General features: G+C 35.2%; 1 protein-coding gene across 3 annotated transcripts in view; it reads left to right on the top strand.

Moving 5' to 3' along the window:
• The window catches only part of ST7L (suppression of tumorigenicity 7 like), a 42,068-nt gene extending 22,632 nt beyond the window's left edge, over positions 1-19,436 (top strand). Inside the window, exons 14-16 of one of the 3 annotated variants that reach the window (XR_011600177.1) lie at positions 5,776-5,915; positions 11,786-11,867; positions 19,079-19,165. Coding sequence is in view for 2 of the 3 variants with exons in the window: in XM_070939832.1 (XP_070795933.1) it covers positions 5,776-5,915; positions 19,079-19,174 (236 nt within the window). In the remaining variant the exon portion in view is untranslated. Of the gene's footprint in view, positions 1-5,775; positions 5,916-6,161; positions 6,509-11,785; positions 11,868-19,078 lie in introns of those variants that run through there. The other 2 variants (XM_070939832.1, XM_070939833.1) reach the window with 2 other exon arrangements.
• The last annotated feature ends 200 nt before the right edge of the window (positions 19,437-19,636 follow it).

The following is a 19,636-nucleotide window of genomic DNA, read 5'->3' as shown; positions in this document are numbered from 1 at the left end:
ACTTGATTGATTGCTTAGTTCAAGGAAATCACATTAGGTGTTGCTTGTTCTTGTATCCTCGGATCAGAACAAACATTTGAAGCATTTATTGAACAAAGTTTTCAAACTATAGGAATTGCAAATTATACCAGCGATATTATGAGTCAATGGTAAGGTATTTTCAGTTGGTATTTGCTTCTTTTTCTACGGGCAATCTGAACATATATGAATAGTGTAGAATGATACAAAGTTTCCTATTCCATTTTTGGAGAGGCAAAAAGGAAATAAAAAGTAATAACTAAGAGTTGGAGATAGGAAATAATAAAAAGAAAAATTAAATTAAAATAAATCTGTTTTATACCAACAGACCTCACTATATCTTTCTGTCATTTCAAATTTTAACTCCATCCAGCCATGACTTTCTTGGACTTCCTTTCCTCTCTATTTCTGTCTCCCCCCACCTACTGTGTTTACTGTGTACACACATGTAAACATATATATGTATTGGGCGGGTTCTACTTACCTTTACTACTGGTTAGTATCACACACGCTGTTCTGCACATGCACAGAAGCGCAGATCACCTATGATGACGTCCGGGTCAGTGGGCGGAGCCTCCCGCTGGTTTTACTACCGGTCCGAACCGGGGGCAACCCACCTCTGATATGTATGTGTATGTATGTATGTATTTATGTATGAATGTATGTATGTGTGTGTGTGTATATCAAAGGAAGAAATGAAACCATGAATATTGGTTATTGACTCCACTGCTCACAGTTTTGTCAACTGTAGTTTTTATATAATGCTTTTTTAATCAGATAAAGATTAGACTGTTACCCTCTTTATACAAATACTATATGCAGTATTCCATGCTAACTATAGTGACATTTTGCTGTTTAGCTAGGTAGTCCTTGACTAACGGCCACAATTAGGATCAGAATTGATTATGGAATTGAAGATAATATCTTTAAAAAGTTCTTACATATAATTCCTAAAATGCATATATCTAATATTCCAGATAATTTAGAAACTCCTTTTAAATAAATGCTGTTCGTTTAAGCATTTGCATAATAATGGCTTCAAGATTATATTGTTTATCGCAGCACTGCGGTTCTATTTTAGTTTATCATAAACATGAATTAAACCCTTGCAAAGTTTGTAAAGATTGACTGATGGTGTTAGGCAGCCTAAAAATACGTTAACTAATTTTTCTGTTGCTGGGTGTAAATTTTTCACATAATTGTAAAGCTTTATAAAGTATTGTTTCATAGTACTTGCTGTTGAGGTCTGTTTTGTTTAAAATAAATTATAAGGAATGCTTATAACCAGAACAGCCAAGGAACACATCTGCCATAGATGGATTGGGATAAATGTTATTTGGTAAAGATTAAATCTTAAAAAGCTGTACTTAACAATTAATTAAAATATTCCCCAGACTGCTTTAAATTAGTCATTTCTCACTCATGCAGGATATTGCACAAGGAATACTTTGGCTAGTGGATAACTCCAAGCATTAAGCTTCCATTATAATTAAACTCCTATGCATGCAGACATTTCAACATAGTAACTCATGCATTCCTGTTCATTTTATTTATGATTAGCTTTGTATTTAAACATAATATGTTTCAGTGCCAAGATTAAATGTCAGGGAGTTTTCAAATTAATGATACACACACACACACACACACACACACACACACACCAAAAAAACCTACAGATGTACAAAGTCCATATTCAACAGGCACCTCTGCTCCCTTTAGTAAAGCGGTACTTTAGTACTTTAGTAAAGCTGTACTTTAGTACTTTAGTAAAGTCCTGGCCCTTCCTCCAGGTCTTAGGGTCCACTTGAACTGGAAAGTCTTTTTGGTTGTTTTGTTCTGTTGTTTGAGCTTTGTTTTAGATTTTGTATTTATATATTGTACATATTTAATGTTATGGGGGAATATTTGTTTTTTGGTTTATTGTTTGCTTTTTATGCCATATGCTTAGAGTCACATTGTTTGAGTTAGGTGGCTTGTAAATTTCATAAACAAACAAACAAATAGATGGACTATTACTAAACAAAACTTCTGTTTTGTAATTACCAATTATTTGGTAATTAACAATGATGAAAATATGGAAGACTATGATCTCAAAATATATTTTAAAGTGCAACAGAATCTGCTCAATGGGACTACAATGTATTATAAAATTAGATCATACTGACAGAGCAATTTTATGTTATTTGCAATAGCCTATTCATTTTTTTAATACAATACATATATACATATATATATACAGACCCTGGGTCTACGGCTGATGTTATGTAATGCCAGGTCAGTGGTAAATAAAGCCCCCCTCATTTATGATCTTATTTCAGAGGGGGGTGCTGACCTGGCAGGGATGACGGAGACCTGGTTAGGCCAGGAGGGAGGAGTTCCCCTTGTGGAAATGTGCCCGCCAGGTTTCCATGCATTCCATCAGCCAAGGACTCAGGGAAAGGGTGGGGGAGTGGCAGCAATCATTAGAGAAAGTCTTTGCCCGAGGGAGGCCACTGTTCCTCAGATAGCCGGATGTGAGTCCCTCCTTGTGAAGTGGGGTCGGGGGATTCAGATGGGCCTACTGATTGCGTACCTGGCTCCCTGCCACGTAACAGCGGTCCTGCCTGAGCTGCTCGACATTATAGCCGGGGTGGCGGTGGAAACCCCCAGACTTATTGTTATGGGGGATTTTAACCTGCCATCCGCTGGTGAGATGTCGGAGACGGCTCGGGAGTTCATGGCTTCCATGATGGCCATGGACCTGACCCAGGTAGTTCAAGGCCCCACCCACTTGGGGAATCACACTCTGGACTTGATTTTTGTCTCTGATCAGTGGCTGAATGATCTAAGAATAGGGGATATAGACATCAAGCCCTTGTCATGGTCTGATCATTCTCTCCTTCACATGGACTTTCAAGTCACTTCCACCCACCGCAGGGAGACGGAACCAACCAAATGGTTCCGTCCCAGGCGCCTGATGGACCCCGAAAGGTTCCTGATGGAGCTTGGGCCATTTCCTAAGACTCTGGCTCACGACTCGACTGAGGACCTGGTGGTCGCCTGGGACAGGGCGGCTACTGGGGCCTTGGACCGCGTTGTGCCTTTGCGGCCTCTGACCCGATGCCGATCTCGTCTAGCTCCTTGGTTTTCCGAGGAGCTGAGAGAGATTAAGCGTCAGAAAAGACACCTGGAGAGCGATTGGAGGATAAGCCGATCTGAATCTGACCGAACACAGGTGAGATCTTATATTAAGACCTACCTAGTGACGATAAGAGCGGCGAAGTCTAGCTACTTCTCCGTTCTTATTGCATCTGCAGAGAACCGCCCAGCTGCGCTGTTTAGGGTGACCCGCTCCCTACTTCAGGTGGGGGTACGGGAAGATCCCTTAAAGGGTCGAGCTGAGGATTTTGTACAATTGCTGCATGATAAAGTCGCTCAGATTCGGGAAGGCCTGGACTCCGATTGGGTAGATCCAGGGGAGGAGACGGGGGCAGGTCTTGAGAGCGTTATCTGGGAAGAGTTTGACTCTGTGGCTCCTGAGGACGTGGACAGGATTCTGGGCAAGCTTAATGCTGCCACATGTTTATTGGACCCGTGTCCCTTCTGGTTGGTACTGGCCTCCCGGGAGGTTACACGAGGCTGGCTCCAGGGGATTATAAATCTTCTCTGAGTGAGGGTGTCTTTCCCGCCGCCTTGAAAGAGGCGGTTGTGAAGCCCCTCCTCAAGAAGCCTTCCCTGGACCCGGCTATATTATCAAATTATCGTCCAGTCTCCAATCTTCGCTTTGTTGCGAAGGTTGTTGAGAGTGTGGTGGCGCGACAACTACCCCGATACCTGGATGAAGTTGTCTATCTGGATCCGTTCCAGTCGGGCTTCAGGTCACGATACAGCACAGAAACGGCATTGGTCGCATTGGTGGATGATCTCTGGAGGGCTCGGGACAGAGGTTGCTCCTCTATCCTGGTCCTATTAGATCTCTCAGCGGCTTTTGATACCATCGACCATGGTATCTTACTGCACCGGCTGGAGGGGTTAGGAATAGGGGGCACCGTGCTTCAGTGGTTCTCCTCCTTCCTCTCTGACCGTTTGCAGTTTGTGTTGGCAGGGGGGCAGAGGTCGACCTCGAGGCACCTTATTTGTGGGGTGCCGCAAGGGTCAGTCCTCTCACCCTTTTACATTTATGTAAAACCGCTAGGTGAGATCATCCGTGGTTTTGGGGTGAGTGTTCATCAGTATGCTGGTACCATCACTGACAATAGGGGATGAGATCTTGCTCCCCACAGAGAGGGCCCGCAACTTGGGTGTCCTCCTGGATTCACGGTTATCTTTAGAAGATCATTTGACGGCCGTGGCCAGGGGTGCCTTTTATCAGGTTTGCCTGATCCGCCAGTTGCGTCCCTTTCTGGATCGGGACGCCTTGCGCACGGTCACTCATGCCCTAGTTACCTCCTGTATGGACTACTGTAATGCTCTCTACATGGGGCTCTCCTTGAAAAGCACCCGGAGGCTCCAACTGGTCCAGAACGTAGCCGCACGGGTGATTATGGGCGGAGCTCGTTATGCCCATGTAACACCTCTCCTACGCGAGCTGCACTGGCTCCCGGTGGTCTTCCGGGTGCGATTCAAGGTGTTAGTTATCACCTTTAAAGCGATCCATGGCTTAGGACCTGGGTACCTACAAGACCGTCTTTTGCCACCAATAGCCTCCCACCGACCAGTTCGTTCTCACAGGGAGGGACTACTCAGGGTACTGTCAGTCAAATTATGTCGACTGGCAACTCCCAGGGGGAGGGCCTTCTCTGTGGGGGCTCCAACCCTTTGGAATGAACTGCCCCCGGAGATACGGAATATCCCTGATCTCCGTGCTTTCCGCCGTGCCCTCAAGACCATGATGTTCCAACAGGCAGGGCTAAACATACAAACATGTGAATGATTTTTTAAATGTTATCTAATTCTGGGTTTTATTTAATTGACCAAACTAAGTAATAATTTTAATTAGCAATTTTATGATATTTGTGTGTCTATATTTTTCTTGACTGTACACCGCCTTAAGTCCTACGGGAGAAAGGCGGTATAGAAATATAATAAATAAATAAATAAATAAATAAATAAATAAATAAATAAATAAATAAATAAATAAATAAATATACATATACATATACATATACATATACATATACATATATATATATATATATTTTTCTTACTTCTTCGTAGGGTTTATGTGTGTTTTTCTTCTAGCCAGGTTTTCCCTACGTAGCCAAGGTTTTTTTGTAGCTCCAGCTCAGTAGAATCTCATCTACTCGGTTCTGGGCTTTTTTCTTTTCTAACACCTAGCAAGCTCTCACAGTGAGAGATAAATATAAATATAATTATGGTTTTCATTATAGTAGAAAAATCTCCAGTAAGATTTTCTGAAAAAAAATGTGGCAATATAAAATCATTTACATTTTTTTTATTATTATTATTTATATGCCGCCCTTCTCCGGAGACTCAGGGCGGTTTACAATGCGTTAAGCAATAGCCTTCATACTTTTGTATATTTTATACAAAGTCAGCTTATTGCCCCCACAAACCGGGTCCTCATTTTACCTACCTTAGAAAGGATGGAAGGCTGAGTCAACCTTGAGCCTGATGAGAATTGAACTCGCAGTAATTGCAGGCAGCTGGAAACTAAATACTACCTTTAACAGTAGCATTAGTTTGCTGTGCCACTCAGGCTCCTGTTTCCTAATTCCTAATTCAACAAAAATTGGCTGTTGTTTTTCTTTCTTTCAGCATTTCATGATGTATCCGTGTATCCCCAGAAAGATCTTCCTTTTTTCATCCATTTTACAGCAGGGCTATGTTCTTTCACAGCAATGTTAGCCCTCCTCACACACCAGTTTCCAGAACTCATGGTCATTTTTGCTAAAGCTGTAAGTATTGTCTCTACTCCAGGGTTTTCTTAAAGATGTTTGTGAGGCATGCAGAAATTGAATAAAATTGAGACCTTCATCTGCAGATAGAGCCACAGACATCTAAAAATCTGATTCAACATTGACTGTGGTTTCTCTTTCTCTTAAGAAAAAATTATTAAAGATCAGATGAAAATCTTAAGATTTATTTAGGCTGTCTAAAATTAAGAAGCAACGTTTAATGTGTCACAATTTTTGGCTTTTTAGGTTGGGAACCTTACTCGGCCATTTCAAATAATGTTTTTGTAACTGTTAAAATTTGTTAATAATTAATGTTTACTTCATCATGAAAATATTTAGATTGTAAGCTCTCTGGGCAAGAAGAAACTTTCCCTCAGTATCCCTTCCTGTTATTGGACAAATATATTATAATAAATAATTGTATCTTTTTCTCTTTGCCTGCTAAATAAACTTTTGGGGGGAACTGAATGGAATTTGTAATATGGTGCTGTGACCTAGATGTCCCTACCATAAATTCAAGTCTATCTGCAAACATTTTCACCTTCCCTAAGGAAAATATAGTGTAATAGAGTAGTTGATATAGTAAAATTGGAACCATGCAGAATTTTCTTATTTTTTACTTGTATTTTCAGAATATATATTTATTGAAATTTGAAAATAAAATTGAATTTGTGTGTACAATTGATTAGATCTGAAATTATGTATGGTTTTTTTTTGTTCTATTAGTAATCTAGACACTGTTTGAAGAGAAAGAAAGAGACTTTATTTCACCTGACATCCGACTCCAACTCATTGCATTACTTTAGATACATTTTTTTTGTAGATTCAGAGTTTCATCTATATGAATTTCTAAATACTTTTGCTACCAAACTTGCAGTCCCATCTAAATTTACACCAGTGAGAATATAGTGGACTTCAGTGAGTTTTTAAATAGAGCTCAAAAAACAGGATTAAGCTAGCTAGAAAAATAGAATTATTATTCCCAACTGTGAGCATCCTGCATAAGTATCTTTTAAATTAAAAGAAACAAGAAAATCTTCTTGTAAGTATCTAATAATGAATTGTTAGATTATATTGTTGGACTTAGTTGGGCTTGTCATCAAGAGTTCTTTCCCTTTAATAAAATTCAAAGTTCTTTCATGATATTCATTTTATGACACCAACCTGAATCTAAAATACTATATACTATAGTTAGTAAAATAATATATAATTTATTCTAGTAGTGTTTAGTTTCTGTTCTATGGTGGTTTTTGATGACACCAAATTGTAATTTTTATTACAAATTCTCCCCAAAAGCAAACTTTCATTATCATACAAACTGAAGGATTTCATATCAGTAAATAGTTCCATAAAATAAAACAAAATTAATGAAAAGGAGCTATGTTGAAATATAAGCTTTAAAAAACTAAAAAAGATAGAATTGGTCCCTCACCAGGTAATCAGATAGTGTAATGAATAGAGTGTCGAAACTGAACAGAGCTACTAATTTGTATATCAAAGCCTCATGTAATCAATATTTCATTTTAATTAGGCATTACTAAAATCAGTTTGTATGTTAATAAACCTAGTTAGCACCAAATTTAAAAATTATTGTAGGAAAATATTACTGGATTTGTTACTGGGAAGAAGAAGCAATCTGCTTGATTAATACTATTAGGACTGCTTTAATAAAATTGTGATTTCTGAAGATGTATCAGTCAAATTGTACAATAAGGTAAAATGTTACATTAACAAGCAACAAATAATTGCTTGTGTGCTTTCTTCCACTCTGTATTTGTGTGTTGCTACAAGTCTGCTCCAGGGGGCGCCCCCAACTTTAAAAATTAGTTCTGAATTAAGTTCAGAATGTTGTCATTCAATTAACAGATGGGCACAATCAGTACTTTTAACAAATAGCATATGATAAGTACAGAAAGCTCGAACTAATTAATATTTGCTTTTAGATAGGTTATTTTATATGTGAATGACATTCAAAGTTCTTGTTGAACAAGGTTTTCCAGTGAAATTGATGCTTAAAACATCACTGAGCAGTGTTGAACTGGCAAAAGGGACAGCAGGAAGGCCTCTTTGAAATTTGAAGATGTTTTCCATTTTATTTCAGTTTTATCATCTTCCATATTTTTTTTACAATCATAACAAAGTGATCTGTTATAAAATGGAAGGGGATTAGTCATCTTCCTTCCCTTCTTTAAATGAGTTTTTAATTAGGAAAATGATTCAATACCGATGTAGAATTAAAAGCAGTTAATTTCTGGATGAATTTTAGGATTGCAGCTTTCATTTTTAACATGTAAATTGATTTAACTCATTTGTTCTGCTTGCTCTGACACTGGAGTCTTGCTCTGGAATTGGAAAATCATGTGTGTTTAGTACTGCTGTCATTTGATTAAAGTAGTAATAGCTTTTGTTGTTATCCAGACACATTTAACATTTCTGAGAAAAGAACATGCTTCATTATTTATAATCACTTAATCACCACTACCTATATGATAGAAAAAGACAGTGTTTACCTACTTATTTTAAAATAAGTACCTATATTTTAAAAACAGGAGGTGTGATAGCTGAGCAGTTAAAGATGCTGAGCTTGTCAGCTGGAAATGCTGACAGCCTGGGTTCAAGACCTCAACACTGTTCAGTGGGGTGAGCTCCCGTTGGGAATATGGGAATAAAAAAATAGATACCACTTTGGTGGGAAGGTAATAACATTCTGTGCACCTCAGTAAATAGTCATGCAGGCGACCTGACCATGGAAATGTCTTTGGACAATGCTGACTCCCTCAGCTATGAAATGGAGATGAGTAACCCCCCCCCCCTCAAATGAATGGACAGGGGAAGCTTTTACGTTTACCTTTACACTTTAAAAAATATTTAATTCTGGGATAAATGATACAGTGACGGTTTTTCATTGTCTATTCAGAACTAAGTGGAATTATTTACATATGCAATGCCAAATAAGGCTATAGTTTCAATTATTTCTCATGATTAGTGGATCTGTATAAAATAAATAACATCACTGAACTTTTGTTTGAATATCCATAACTTTAAGAAATCCATCTTGATGTGATTCTGTGTGTATCTTTAATAAAATATTTACTAAATTCTAATTTTTCTATTTGCCACTAGATATTGATTGCTTTGGGTCTGGCAGAAAGAAATAAAGTGGGATAGAAAAAGTAATAAGACTATCATGGCTAGAATACTGAATAGGTATTGGAGATTCCATGCAAAACATAATAATCTTGTTTTTTAGCAAGATTATTTTAAACATATAGATATTTCCATGAGGTTAACATTATTTAACTGGAATAAATCTTAAATTGGGATTTAATATATTTTTCTCATGTTATTTCATAATTTGAGTGTCAGTTAAAATACATAGGCTGCCCCTATCTTAAAATAACCCTTTGTTTTTAAGTTTCTTGAATGCCAGTTAAAATGGCATGCTATCTCAGGAAAGTATTATGACTATTTGGAGGCTATGAGAAGACCTAGAATCATAGCAGTGGGTGTACTGTGTGTCTGAGCTGCCTGTAAAATTGTGGTCTCAAAAGTATGATCTGTTGATAATTAACTATAGTGATGGTGCAAAAATTAGCTTATGGACACAGTGTTATAGATCAGATCTTTGAAATGTGCCCCAAAGGCACTGTTCTTTGTAAGAGGTGTGCTAAAAAAGGTGTTCCTTTGGTATACTGAGTTACTAAGCTTCACGTAATCCTGTTGACCCTAATGTTATAGATTGAATCCATTCATTTTCCAATCTTCTAAAAGGTTAAGATTGGTTTTGTCCTTATGCATTTTAAATGTAGAAGATTTGAGCAGCTGAATAACTGTTGTTGGAGCTGTGTTGAACTTTTAACATACACTGAGCAAAGAGTTGTTTTAAAAAGACTCAATTAGACATTTTGAATCTCTGAAGCTAAATTAAATATTAAAATAACCATTACATTTACTTATTTATTTGATTGATTGATATGGCCACCCATCTTAAGTAACACTGCTTAAGCAAAAACTGGGCGGCTCACAACAACCGTAAAACTAATAAACAGCTATCATAAAAACAAAAACAATAAAACAAACACCCTTGCCTTGGGACATCCCATAACAGGCCCAGCTTTTTTGTTTTGTTTTGTTTTGTTTGTTGCTTCCTTATTTATTTTCATTCTATGGCCTATGTTTCATATAAGATTTAATATGGATTCCACATTATTTGGATAATGATTTGGATATTAAATAGATTTTATATTTCATACAAGTGAGCTGGGGTCCCCCTTAATTATTAGACAAAAACCATTCTAGTAACTGTGACGAATTTGATTGCTGCCCATTTTCCACGAAATGAAATGTAATATATGTGGCTTTTAGCCACCAACCCCAATTCCCAGTGTACTAAAATGTTTGAACTATTTTGAGTTTTCAATATTTCTGCCTAAATATGACCTAAAACATGATCAGTTGTCCACGTAAGTCCTAAAATTAGATAAAGAGAACCCAATTAAACAAAGACATTATACTTGTTCATTGTTTTATTGAGTTAAATTATCCAAAGCTACATAATTGTGTGTGGCAAAAGTATGTAAGTCTTTTCTTTCTGATGTGCCCACCCTTGAGCTGCAATTAAACATTTCTGACAACAGATGATCGATTCTAAATGTTAGCCCATTCCTCCTTACAGAACAGCTTAAATTTAAGGATTTTGGTTGGTTTCCTCATACAAAATGCTTGCTTCAAGTCCTTCCACAACGATTTAATTTCTAGGATTAAAGTCAGAACTTTGAGTTGACCACTCCCAAACATTAACTTTCTTCTGCTTTAATCATTTGTTGAGTGTATGACTCACATACTTTTGCCATACACAAATATGTAGCTTGGATTATTTTCTTTAATAAATAAATGAATAAGTATAATGTTTTTGACTGTTTTGTTTAATTGCATGGTTTAGGCTATATTTATATAAAAATACTGAAAATTTAAAAGAGTTCATAAACTTTGAGACCTCACTATAGGTTCATGGCTGAGAGGGAATTTGAATTCAGTGTTATGTATGCTAGAACAATTGGATCATTCCAGACACCATTTCTCTCAAGGTTGTGTGTGAAAGAAACTCATAAGATTTTGTACCTGTTTCTAAATTTTAAAAATTGGTACATACTCAGACTCTTCCAAATTCCTCATGAATACAAATTGTATTTCAAAAAAAAAAAAAGCTTGCCACTATTTGTCTCAGTTTAAAGACATTTTAAGTGGACATATTAGATAATCAGTAACATTAGTGATGTATAATCTTGTACAAGAACAAAACTTAATATATTTAGTGGAATAGCAATGGTTTTTATATTTTTACTGGATCATATTTCCATTGTTTCCTATACAATCAGATTGCCAGACAAAACTGTAGCCAAACTGCAAAAACTTGTTGAGAAGCCAAAACCCACAGAGAATCTTTTAATAGTTGTAGTATATGCACAATGGAATATGACAGCAAACAGCCCAGATTTGGCAGAGTTGCTCCATGGAACCGAATGGAGTCCAGTGGAGTGCAGAAATGTTGGCCTACTTTTGTTTCAGCTGGAAAGGGCTTCAGAATTTGAAGTCTTGCCTTCCAGAAGCTTTGGATGTCCCACTGGGAAGTAGGGTTACCATAACTGAACTGCATGGTTGTTTAACATGAAGAGGGGAAAAGCCAGTAGTCTGTTTTAGAGTTCTTTATTACAAAACAAATGAATCTGCACTAGATTTATATGCTATGAAAACCTATACATGGAATACTGATTTTGCACAACAGTCTTCATCTTAATGTAGCCTTATTACAGATGCAAGTAGGATGGAAAAGTTAAGGACCATCTGATATCTTTCTCCTTTCATCTTAGATGGTACCTCCTAAGAGCTGAAGTAACAGGGGTAGCTTTATTACGAAGCAATGCAAAACAGTTATTGATGACTGTTTCCAAGGTATGCAACATTTTCCTGTTGATAACTTGCATTTGCTTACGTTTAATTTTAAGAACCTTCCCTAGTCTTGAATGCTAAAGGAAATGGATTTCTTTTATCCTGTGAAATTTGCAGTCTTAACTAAAGTTAAGACTAAGAGGTAAAATCCATTATTTTGAGTAGTTTTAAGGTTGGTATAAACTACAGGTTCCTGAGAGAAATCTATTATAATACATTCCTATCTTGTTACTCTGGCTTACTTTATATGGATTTTACCCACATTATGAATTAGAAACACATAATAATGACTTTGAATTGTGCTTGGATTTTAGTGTTAGTATATTACAAACAAATATAATTGTCCAATGATATTTTTACCCTTAAAGACCAAGGAATTTGATTCTGTGCAGCATGCTTGAAATGACTGTTTTAATGCACTTTTTAAAACCTAGTATGAAGAGATGAATATTTATTGAGCCTTTTCAATAAATTGAGGCATTCAGGTTATTATTAAGTAATCTGAAGTTTTATAAAGTAAAACATTGTGTGTTTGTTGTGTTCTTATATGCAAAGAACTTTAAATTATCTCATTAATCCTTATAGCAGCCTTCAACGAAGTTCAGTCTTGATTCTATACTGCAAGATTTAAATTGCTATCACTCTTAGGCATTATTCTACTTCAGCTCATTTAATTGTCCACTGTACATTTATTTGTAGGTACTCTGTTTCCCCAAAAATAAGACATCCCCTGATAATAAGCCCAATCGGGCTTTTGAGTGCATGGCAATAAGGTCAAGCGCTTATTTCAGGGTTCAAAAAAATATAAGACAGGTTCTTATTTTCAGGGAAACACAGTACTTCTTGTTTTGTTTTCACAAATTAAAATTATACTCAGTTAAAACTTGTCCAAATTTGTCTTTAATGCCAACTTAATTTCAGATGAATTGGGATCTTTTCCATACACACACTTTTAAATAGTATTCAGATGATTGGTACTATGAATTGTGATTATGCTTTTCCATAGAAGTAGAAATTGCTATTTGACAGTATTCAGATTCAGAAAATAAAATTGATTAAATATTCCCATGGCAAAACATATTTGTGTCGCTATCTTCTTCTTCATTCCTTCCCCTGAAAATTAGTTCTTTTAATATCTCTTTTATACAGTTTTCCTACCTGCCTTTTATTTTTTAAAGAATTAAATATGATGGGTTACTATATTGCTTAGAGCTGAGAATCTTTTCCTCTATCACCAAGGAAAGAGTGCATTTTAAAGTACATTCAGTCAATAAATTTATTGGAATTTGCTGATTAGATAGGTTTGTTGTTATAGAAATGATTAGTATAAAATGTTATAAAAGTAAAAAGTTGAGGTTACATTTTATCATCTTATTCTACTGTGTCAAAAAGAGACAGAAGTCAATGCCTTTCCTTTTTTCCCCCTTTTACCCCAGACTTCTTCTTTCCCTTCTTCTCCCTTGCTTTCCTATTTTCATTTTTCTGTCTATTTTATGTACTTATATTTTTATAAACTAATAAAACTTATGGCAAAACTAAAGTTATTATTGTCTGAATAAATTATATTTTAGTGATATAAATGTATAATTAAACTCTAACATGACTGAAGTGGTTCATAATTATGCAAACAAATATGTATAACATTTATAAAAGATAAGAAAACAATGTATTTTTAAAGGATAATAAAAGTAAATGTTACATATATCCTAATTTTTTAATAAAATATATATTAAAAAATTAATTCCCTGCCCGCCCGCCACCTCCCCCCCTTGCTTGGAGCTGCTAAATAACAGCTAATTATCTGATGAAGGATTGGTCAGCATATACAATATATTGTTACATATTTTTGGTAAGACTTCAGTAATGTACAGGTACTCCTCAATTTACAAACACAATTGACCCCAAAATTTATGTGGCTAAGCGAAACATTTGTTAAGTGAATTTTGTCCCATTTTCGACTTTTCTTGCCATAGTTGTTAAGTGAATCACTGCAGTTAAAATAGTTATACAGTTGTTAAGTGAATTTTTTAAAAAAGCAACTCTCATTTCTTGATTTTTCAGAAATTGATGTGATTGCACTTGTAATCCAATCTAAGGAAAGGGAAGGATCCATTATTCTTTCAGTTTACAGTTGAACAGAATAGCATTATAATAGTTCCTGACCAGAATAGTGTACATTTGTGAAATACAGTTTATAGAGTTCATATAGCAATCCATAAAATTTCTGATTATATTAGAAAAAAAATAAAATGTATAAAAAATACTGACATACTAAAAATTAAATATTTAAGACTAAATCACTAAATTGTACAAATACTTTACAATGTTATCAAAAAACCATACTCAGAGTAATGTAAAACAACAGAGTAAAACAATAATTTTTGTTCGAATACAATTGCCAGGTTATATATTTTGTTTGTGGTTAGATTGAATAATAATCATCATGTTCCAGTAATTCAATGACCCAATTGAATTAAATAATAATCCAATTGAAACAAATTTTGGCAATTTAAAGGTAAATCACTATCACGGAGTGCGAGAAGAAATTAAATGTAGGATGTACTCTACTGGAGAACATGCTTAGAAATAAAGTAAAATGCAAGTGACAAATTTCTTCATAAAATTGGTAACACAGCAGTACATGGCCCATAGTTCCAGTTGTTCCCAAATGACAGGGACAGACCCTCCCTCTGAGATGAAGAGATTATCTTCCAGGAAAGATGAAGACATGCTAAAATATGCTAGGGCAAAGACCCTATAATACTTTGTAGTAGCAAATTTGTTTTAATATTTAGCCAAGGCAAAAGGTTTATTTTAGCCCCCCCCCCCATCTTAAAAAAAGGAAGTTCCCAGCATTATCTCTGTGCAAATCAATTATTTGCTGTTTGGCAATTTCTTTAACTTTGGAAAAACCCAAAGAATGCAGAGCTGTTATTGGTTTATAGATAAGCCAATATTTTGTAATTTTATCTCCAAGGTGGTCTTCCAAGTTGACTAAAAATTATCTAATAGCATCAGTAGATCTGGGCCCTCAGGGAAGAATGTTAGTTTAAGCCGATAGTTGATTTTACTTATTCAAACTTAGGCTATGACTGAGTTGAGATCTACCTACAATCAAAAGGGGATTGGAGACAACCAAGGAGTCCTAAAGATCTTCATCATCTTGGATCAAAATCCAAGAGGGAAAATTTATTGGAGATGCAGGCCTATATTCTGCCTTGGTTTGAAACTTCTAATTATAGAGGGGATATAAAAGCCACCATTTTTGAAAATTCAATCTGAGAATGAAAGCCACACACTTCAGGGTGAACTTCACAGCATGCATAATCTATGTCCCCCTCCCCTCCAATCAGAAGGCCTGTAAAACAGAATCTAAGAATCTAAAGTTTTTAGCCTGTAGTATTTCATATTTATTGATCTGTCAGCCATATTTTGTTAAGTGCTACTGTTTTAGAGAAGACTTGGTCTTCAGTTAATTTAGAATGAACTTTTCTTCAGCACCCTAGAAACCAAAAGAACTGGAGATCTTTTCTAAGTGCCACAAATGAGATTGGAAGAATGACTGCCTGATCTGAGTATAGCAAAATAGAATTCTATTATGGCAAGATGTTTATGACCTACTTAACTTAAATTATACTTATGTAATAATTGGTTGTACTGCTTCCCAACTTTTTCTTTAAAAAAGAAAGAATAAAATTATATAGAATATAATTTTAGAAAATTTATATAGACTAATAAATATTGAGTTTGACATATTTCATTTTCAAAAATCTTATATTAGATTAAAAAGAACACAGTTTATTTCCAGATTACTGTACTGATTCACTTGATTGATGTATATACTTAATGACATATTAATTTCCACTACAATTCTTTTATTTCAAGTTTTCTAAGAAGCCAGCATGATTTTCTTGCATACCAATGCTACATGTTGTAAACTGTTGAAAGATATACAACAGTTCTGCCTCAGTTCTAACTATTTTATCTGTGTAATTATCAAACTCTAGGATCAATTTCTTGTAGTATTTCAGGCTGTCAGTCTTAACTACCAAAATAATTGTGCCTAATTTAACTAATGAAAAACAAAAGTCAAAAGTACATTAGAACAATTTTCTTGCTGTATAGACTTTGTTTTCCAGCCCATAACATTTAAATTGACTTTGCATTTCATCCAAGGGCCCAGGGCACATATGTGAATTCTGAGGCTTTCGACCTCAGAAAATCCTTGCAGTGGGGGAAAAGTACCTTTCTAAAATCAGTCTGTTTCCTTATACTGATTTCTGTTTTGAGTGTTATTGCATGTCGTATTGGAATTGTTTCTTGCATTGATCATTCTAATGCCATGATCAGTCTTACACACATATACATTGGAATAAAGTGCACTTGAAATACCTCTCTTTATATACAGTAGTGGCCAAAATTGTGGAAACCTTTTGGGAAAAGTGTATTTTTGAGGTTTGATGGCTAATAACACCACTTTTTTTTGGAGTAGTACCATAAAATTATATATCAATGGAAAGATAATTTAATCAAGAATGTACTGCTTTTCAACCGTTGTTTGAGAGATAAAAGTGGCTTTTTTCATGGAATGCTAGATTTTAGGCCAAATTCCTGCAGTCTGCGCTGAACAATCCTTGCACTCAAATTCACATTGCATTGCACTATTTCATCTTGTATACAGCCAGATTATTTTCTTCTTTCACGCAGGCACAGTCTCTTAATTCTTCTATCATCACTGGCTCTTGTGCACATTTTCCTGCCTTTAACCAGTGTGGTTTTGTAGTGACTGAGTCTCCTTATGCCTCTTCAAAAACTTAGAAATGCCTTCTTTGGTTAAGTTTCCACCATTTTTTCTTCCAATTTCTTTATAACTGTAGCCTTGTTCACTTAATAATACTATTTTACATTGCTTTCTAGGTGACCAGACAACTCTTTGCACCATTACTTTAATTTTATTATGTTTTATAAGCTCCACTAAATGAAAGAACACAAAAAACCCAACCAACTTGATAGCAATCACATAACACACTGACAAATGTCCTCCTCTCAGCTTCAATACATGACATCAATAACTGAATCCTACTGTGATCCGATTGGCTCATTGCCAAAACAAGATGACACCTGATTGTCTCTCTAAACACTCAAGCTTTTATGCTCATTGGCTACAATCAGATGAAGGAAAGCTATCTGATATCAACCTAAGCAAGTTGTGCTTCCTTTTTCTGGTTATTTGGCTATAGCTTTTCATAGAATACAGATAATTGAACAAACTTTGTTGCATTACATTTTTGATTAAATTATCTTTCCATTGATATATAATTTTATAGTACTACTTTTAGATTTAGGTAACACCCAAAAGTGGTGTTATTAGCCATCAAACCTCAAAAATACACTTTTCCCAAAAGGTTTACACAATTTTGGCCACTACTGTACTTAAAGAAACCGTGTCCTGCTTCAGGCATCCTTGGCTGATTCGGAAGCTGCTCTTGAAATTGCTGTGTAGCCTTGGGGAAAGAAGATAGGTGCTTGCTTTACTAATTGTTGGTTTCCTCAATTTCTCAACTATTCCAGTGCAGGAACATCCTGAGTTACTTCCTGAATTTTCGATAAGTATAGCTATATCAATTGTAATCTCAGAGCTTTTATTGTGAAAGTTTCTAATGCTGGTGAGAATCAGAAGGCATCGAGTCATAGTTGGCATAATCTGCATTTATATTTTCTATTGCATTATGTTGGTTTTAGGAGGAACTTAGTTCCTTTAGTTTTACAGAATTTAAGACTTATAGAATTGTGTTGGTTTCTTTTTTTCCACTTGCTATAACATGTATTAAATAGTTTTCCGAAATGAAATTTCAGGTTTTCATCAGAGTGTTCTTTTTTAGTAAAAATTAGTTTTATACTGTACTAAATTGTCACCCAATTGCTGTTTAATCTGTTTGGCCCAACACATATTCTTTTAAAGATCTATTTAGGATTCTATTTAGATCTAAAATAGATAATGATCCTTGCATCTCAAAAACCCAGTCTTTTTACTTGTATGATCTGATTTTAGAACTAGAATAAATATCTTTACTGTTTTGTTAAGGCTCATTAGGTGACATTGAAGACTTAAGCTGTTCCACAGCTGCTGAACATCTCAGATTTATAAACATTAGAAGCTTTTGCTTATCTACAAGAAATGTATATGGCTTAAAATGTGTAATGAACCAATTCTATATTTAAACCATCTGAAGTAGAGCTCCATAAATTCCATGTGTCTTTATAAATTGTATCTTAATTTATTTTATTGGTGTGAGAGAAGGATGGCATCCATAGGTTGATAATTTTTGTTCGTTTCTGTGCATAATTTTTGAAAAATTGAAACATGAAAAATTGTATGTTGGTAGTACAATGAAATTATTTTAAGGACAGCTTTTTTAAAATTCTGCATCAAAGCTCTACAGATGATATGACCATGTTGGCATGACTTTCTGCTATGTTAACTTTCTGGATTAATTTTATGATGTATGATCTAAATGCCTCAGCATTTGCTGACAGCAGTCATGATTGGAAAAAATATGATTAATAAATGATGGCTGAATAAATTCATAGAACCTACAGTTCTTACACTACTTGGCTTTTTTATAATAGTTTAAACAGTTGGGCTAAGAATCAAGATTACTATTATTACTTTTTCATGATTTGTCTATGTCTAATAAGGATATTTTTAAAATAATGAAACTGACATAATTACTTTAAGGGAAACAACCCTAACATTCTGAATATCCTATAATTCAGTCAAACTGTATTATTAAAAATATTTTTTATCCTACTACTTCCACAAACATTGGTTAAATCTTCCTATTTGTTGGAACATTTTGGGAGTTCGGCTCATCATTTTTAAATCTTTATTTTTAAAGTACCAGCTGCTTCATTTCTTCAAATTTATTGGATTATATGTTTCAAACTAAAATTTTAAGTTTTACACAAATATTTATATAGGCTTTTGTTTAAAAAAATGAAAAGGAGATAATTTTTCTCTGCCAGGCAATGTCCCAAGTTTATTATAGTGTGATACCTAGACTATTTCCCATCCTCATTGAAGTCCACTGATATAGGCTGGGAAATATTCCTATTTTTTCTTCAGAGGCCGAAGTTTGGGGTATTATACACTTGAATAGCTCTCTTGTTAACTTCAGCATAATTTTTTATTACAGCTTTTTTTTTTCTTTCAGTTTTTTGGAACTCTTTTGTCACCTTTGAGCTTCTTGATGGAAAAGATTGAACGCCTCATGCCTTCTGGTCTCTGGCATCAGCTGACCCAAATCTGAACACATCTCAGTTCACATGAACTTTAACATCAGCGCTTCTTGATTACAAAAGCATTGGCAATTAGGAGTGTGAAGGAAGACTCACTTAGCTTTTGTTTTACAGGCTGTTAAAAATTTGCTGTATTCCTTAAGCCTAAAATATTGTAGATTTAAAATCCACAATCCAATGTCTGTGTGGGTGAGTGGGGAGAGGATTGTTGTACTTAAGGCTACTGCTTTCTCTCTCAGAAATTCCAGAAAGCAATAAATCTGATAGATCCTATGTTGAAATTTCCTTCTGAAGTGGAGATATGCTTATATGTTTATTAGCCAAGAATCTAACCCACAGGGCTTGTCTTACTGACCACTTGCCAAGATGCACGGCCCAGTAAGGGGCTCACTGCCAGTACATCGAGCCTCCTGCTTCTTGCTGTTGCTGCATGTTCACTTGTTTACTTCTAAAGAAGGGAACAGTTAACAGAA

This window comes from Pituophis catenifer, unplaced genomic scaffold, assembly GCF_029215685.1.
Source record: "Pituophis catenifer annectens isolate HBS135680 unplaced genomic scaffold, rPitCat1.0.hap2 SCAF_3, whole genome shotgun sequence".
NCBI classification, from domain to species: domain Eukaryota; kingdom Metazoa; phylum Chordata; class Lepidosauria; order Squamata; family Colubridae; genus Pituophis; species Pituophis catenifer.
The sequence above is the reverse complement of the archived record's forward strand: the minus strand, read 5'-3'. Positions and strand labels throughout refer to the sequence as shown.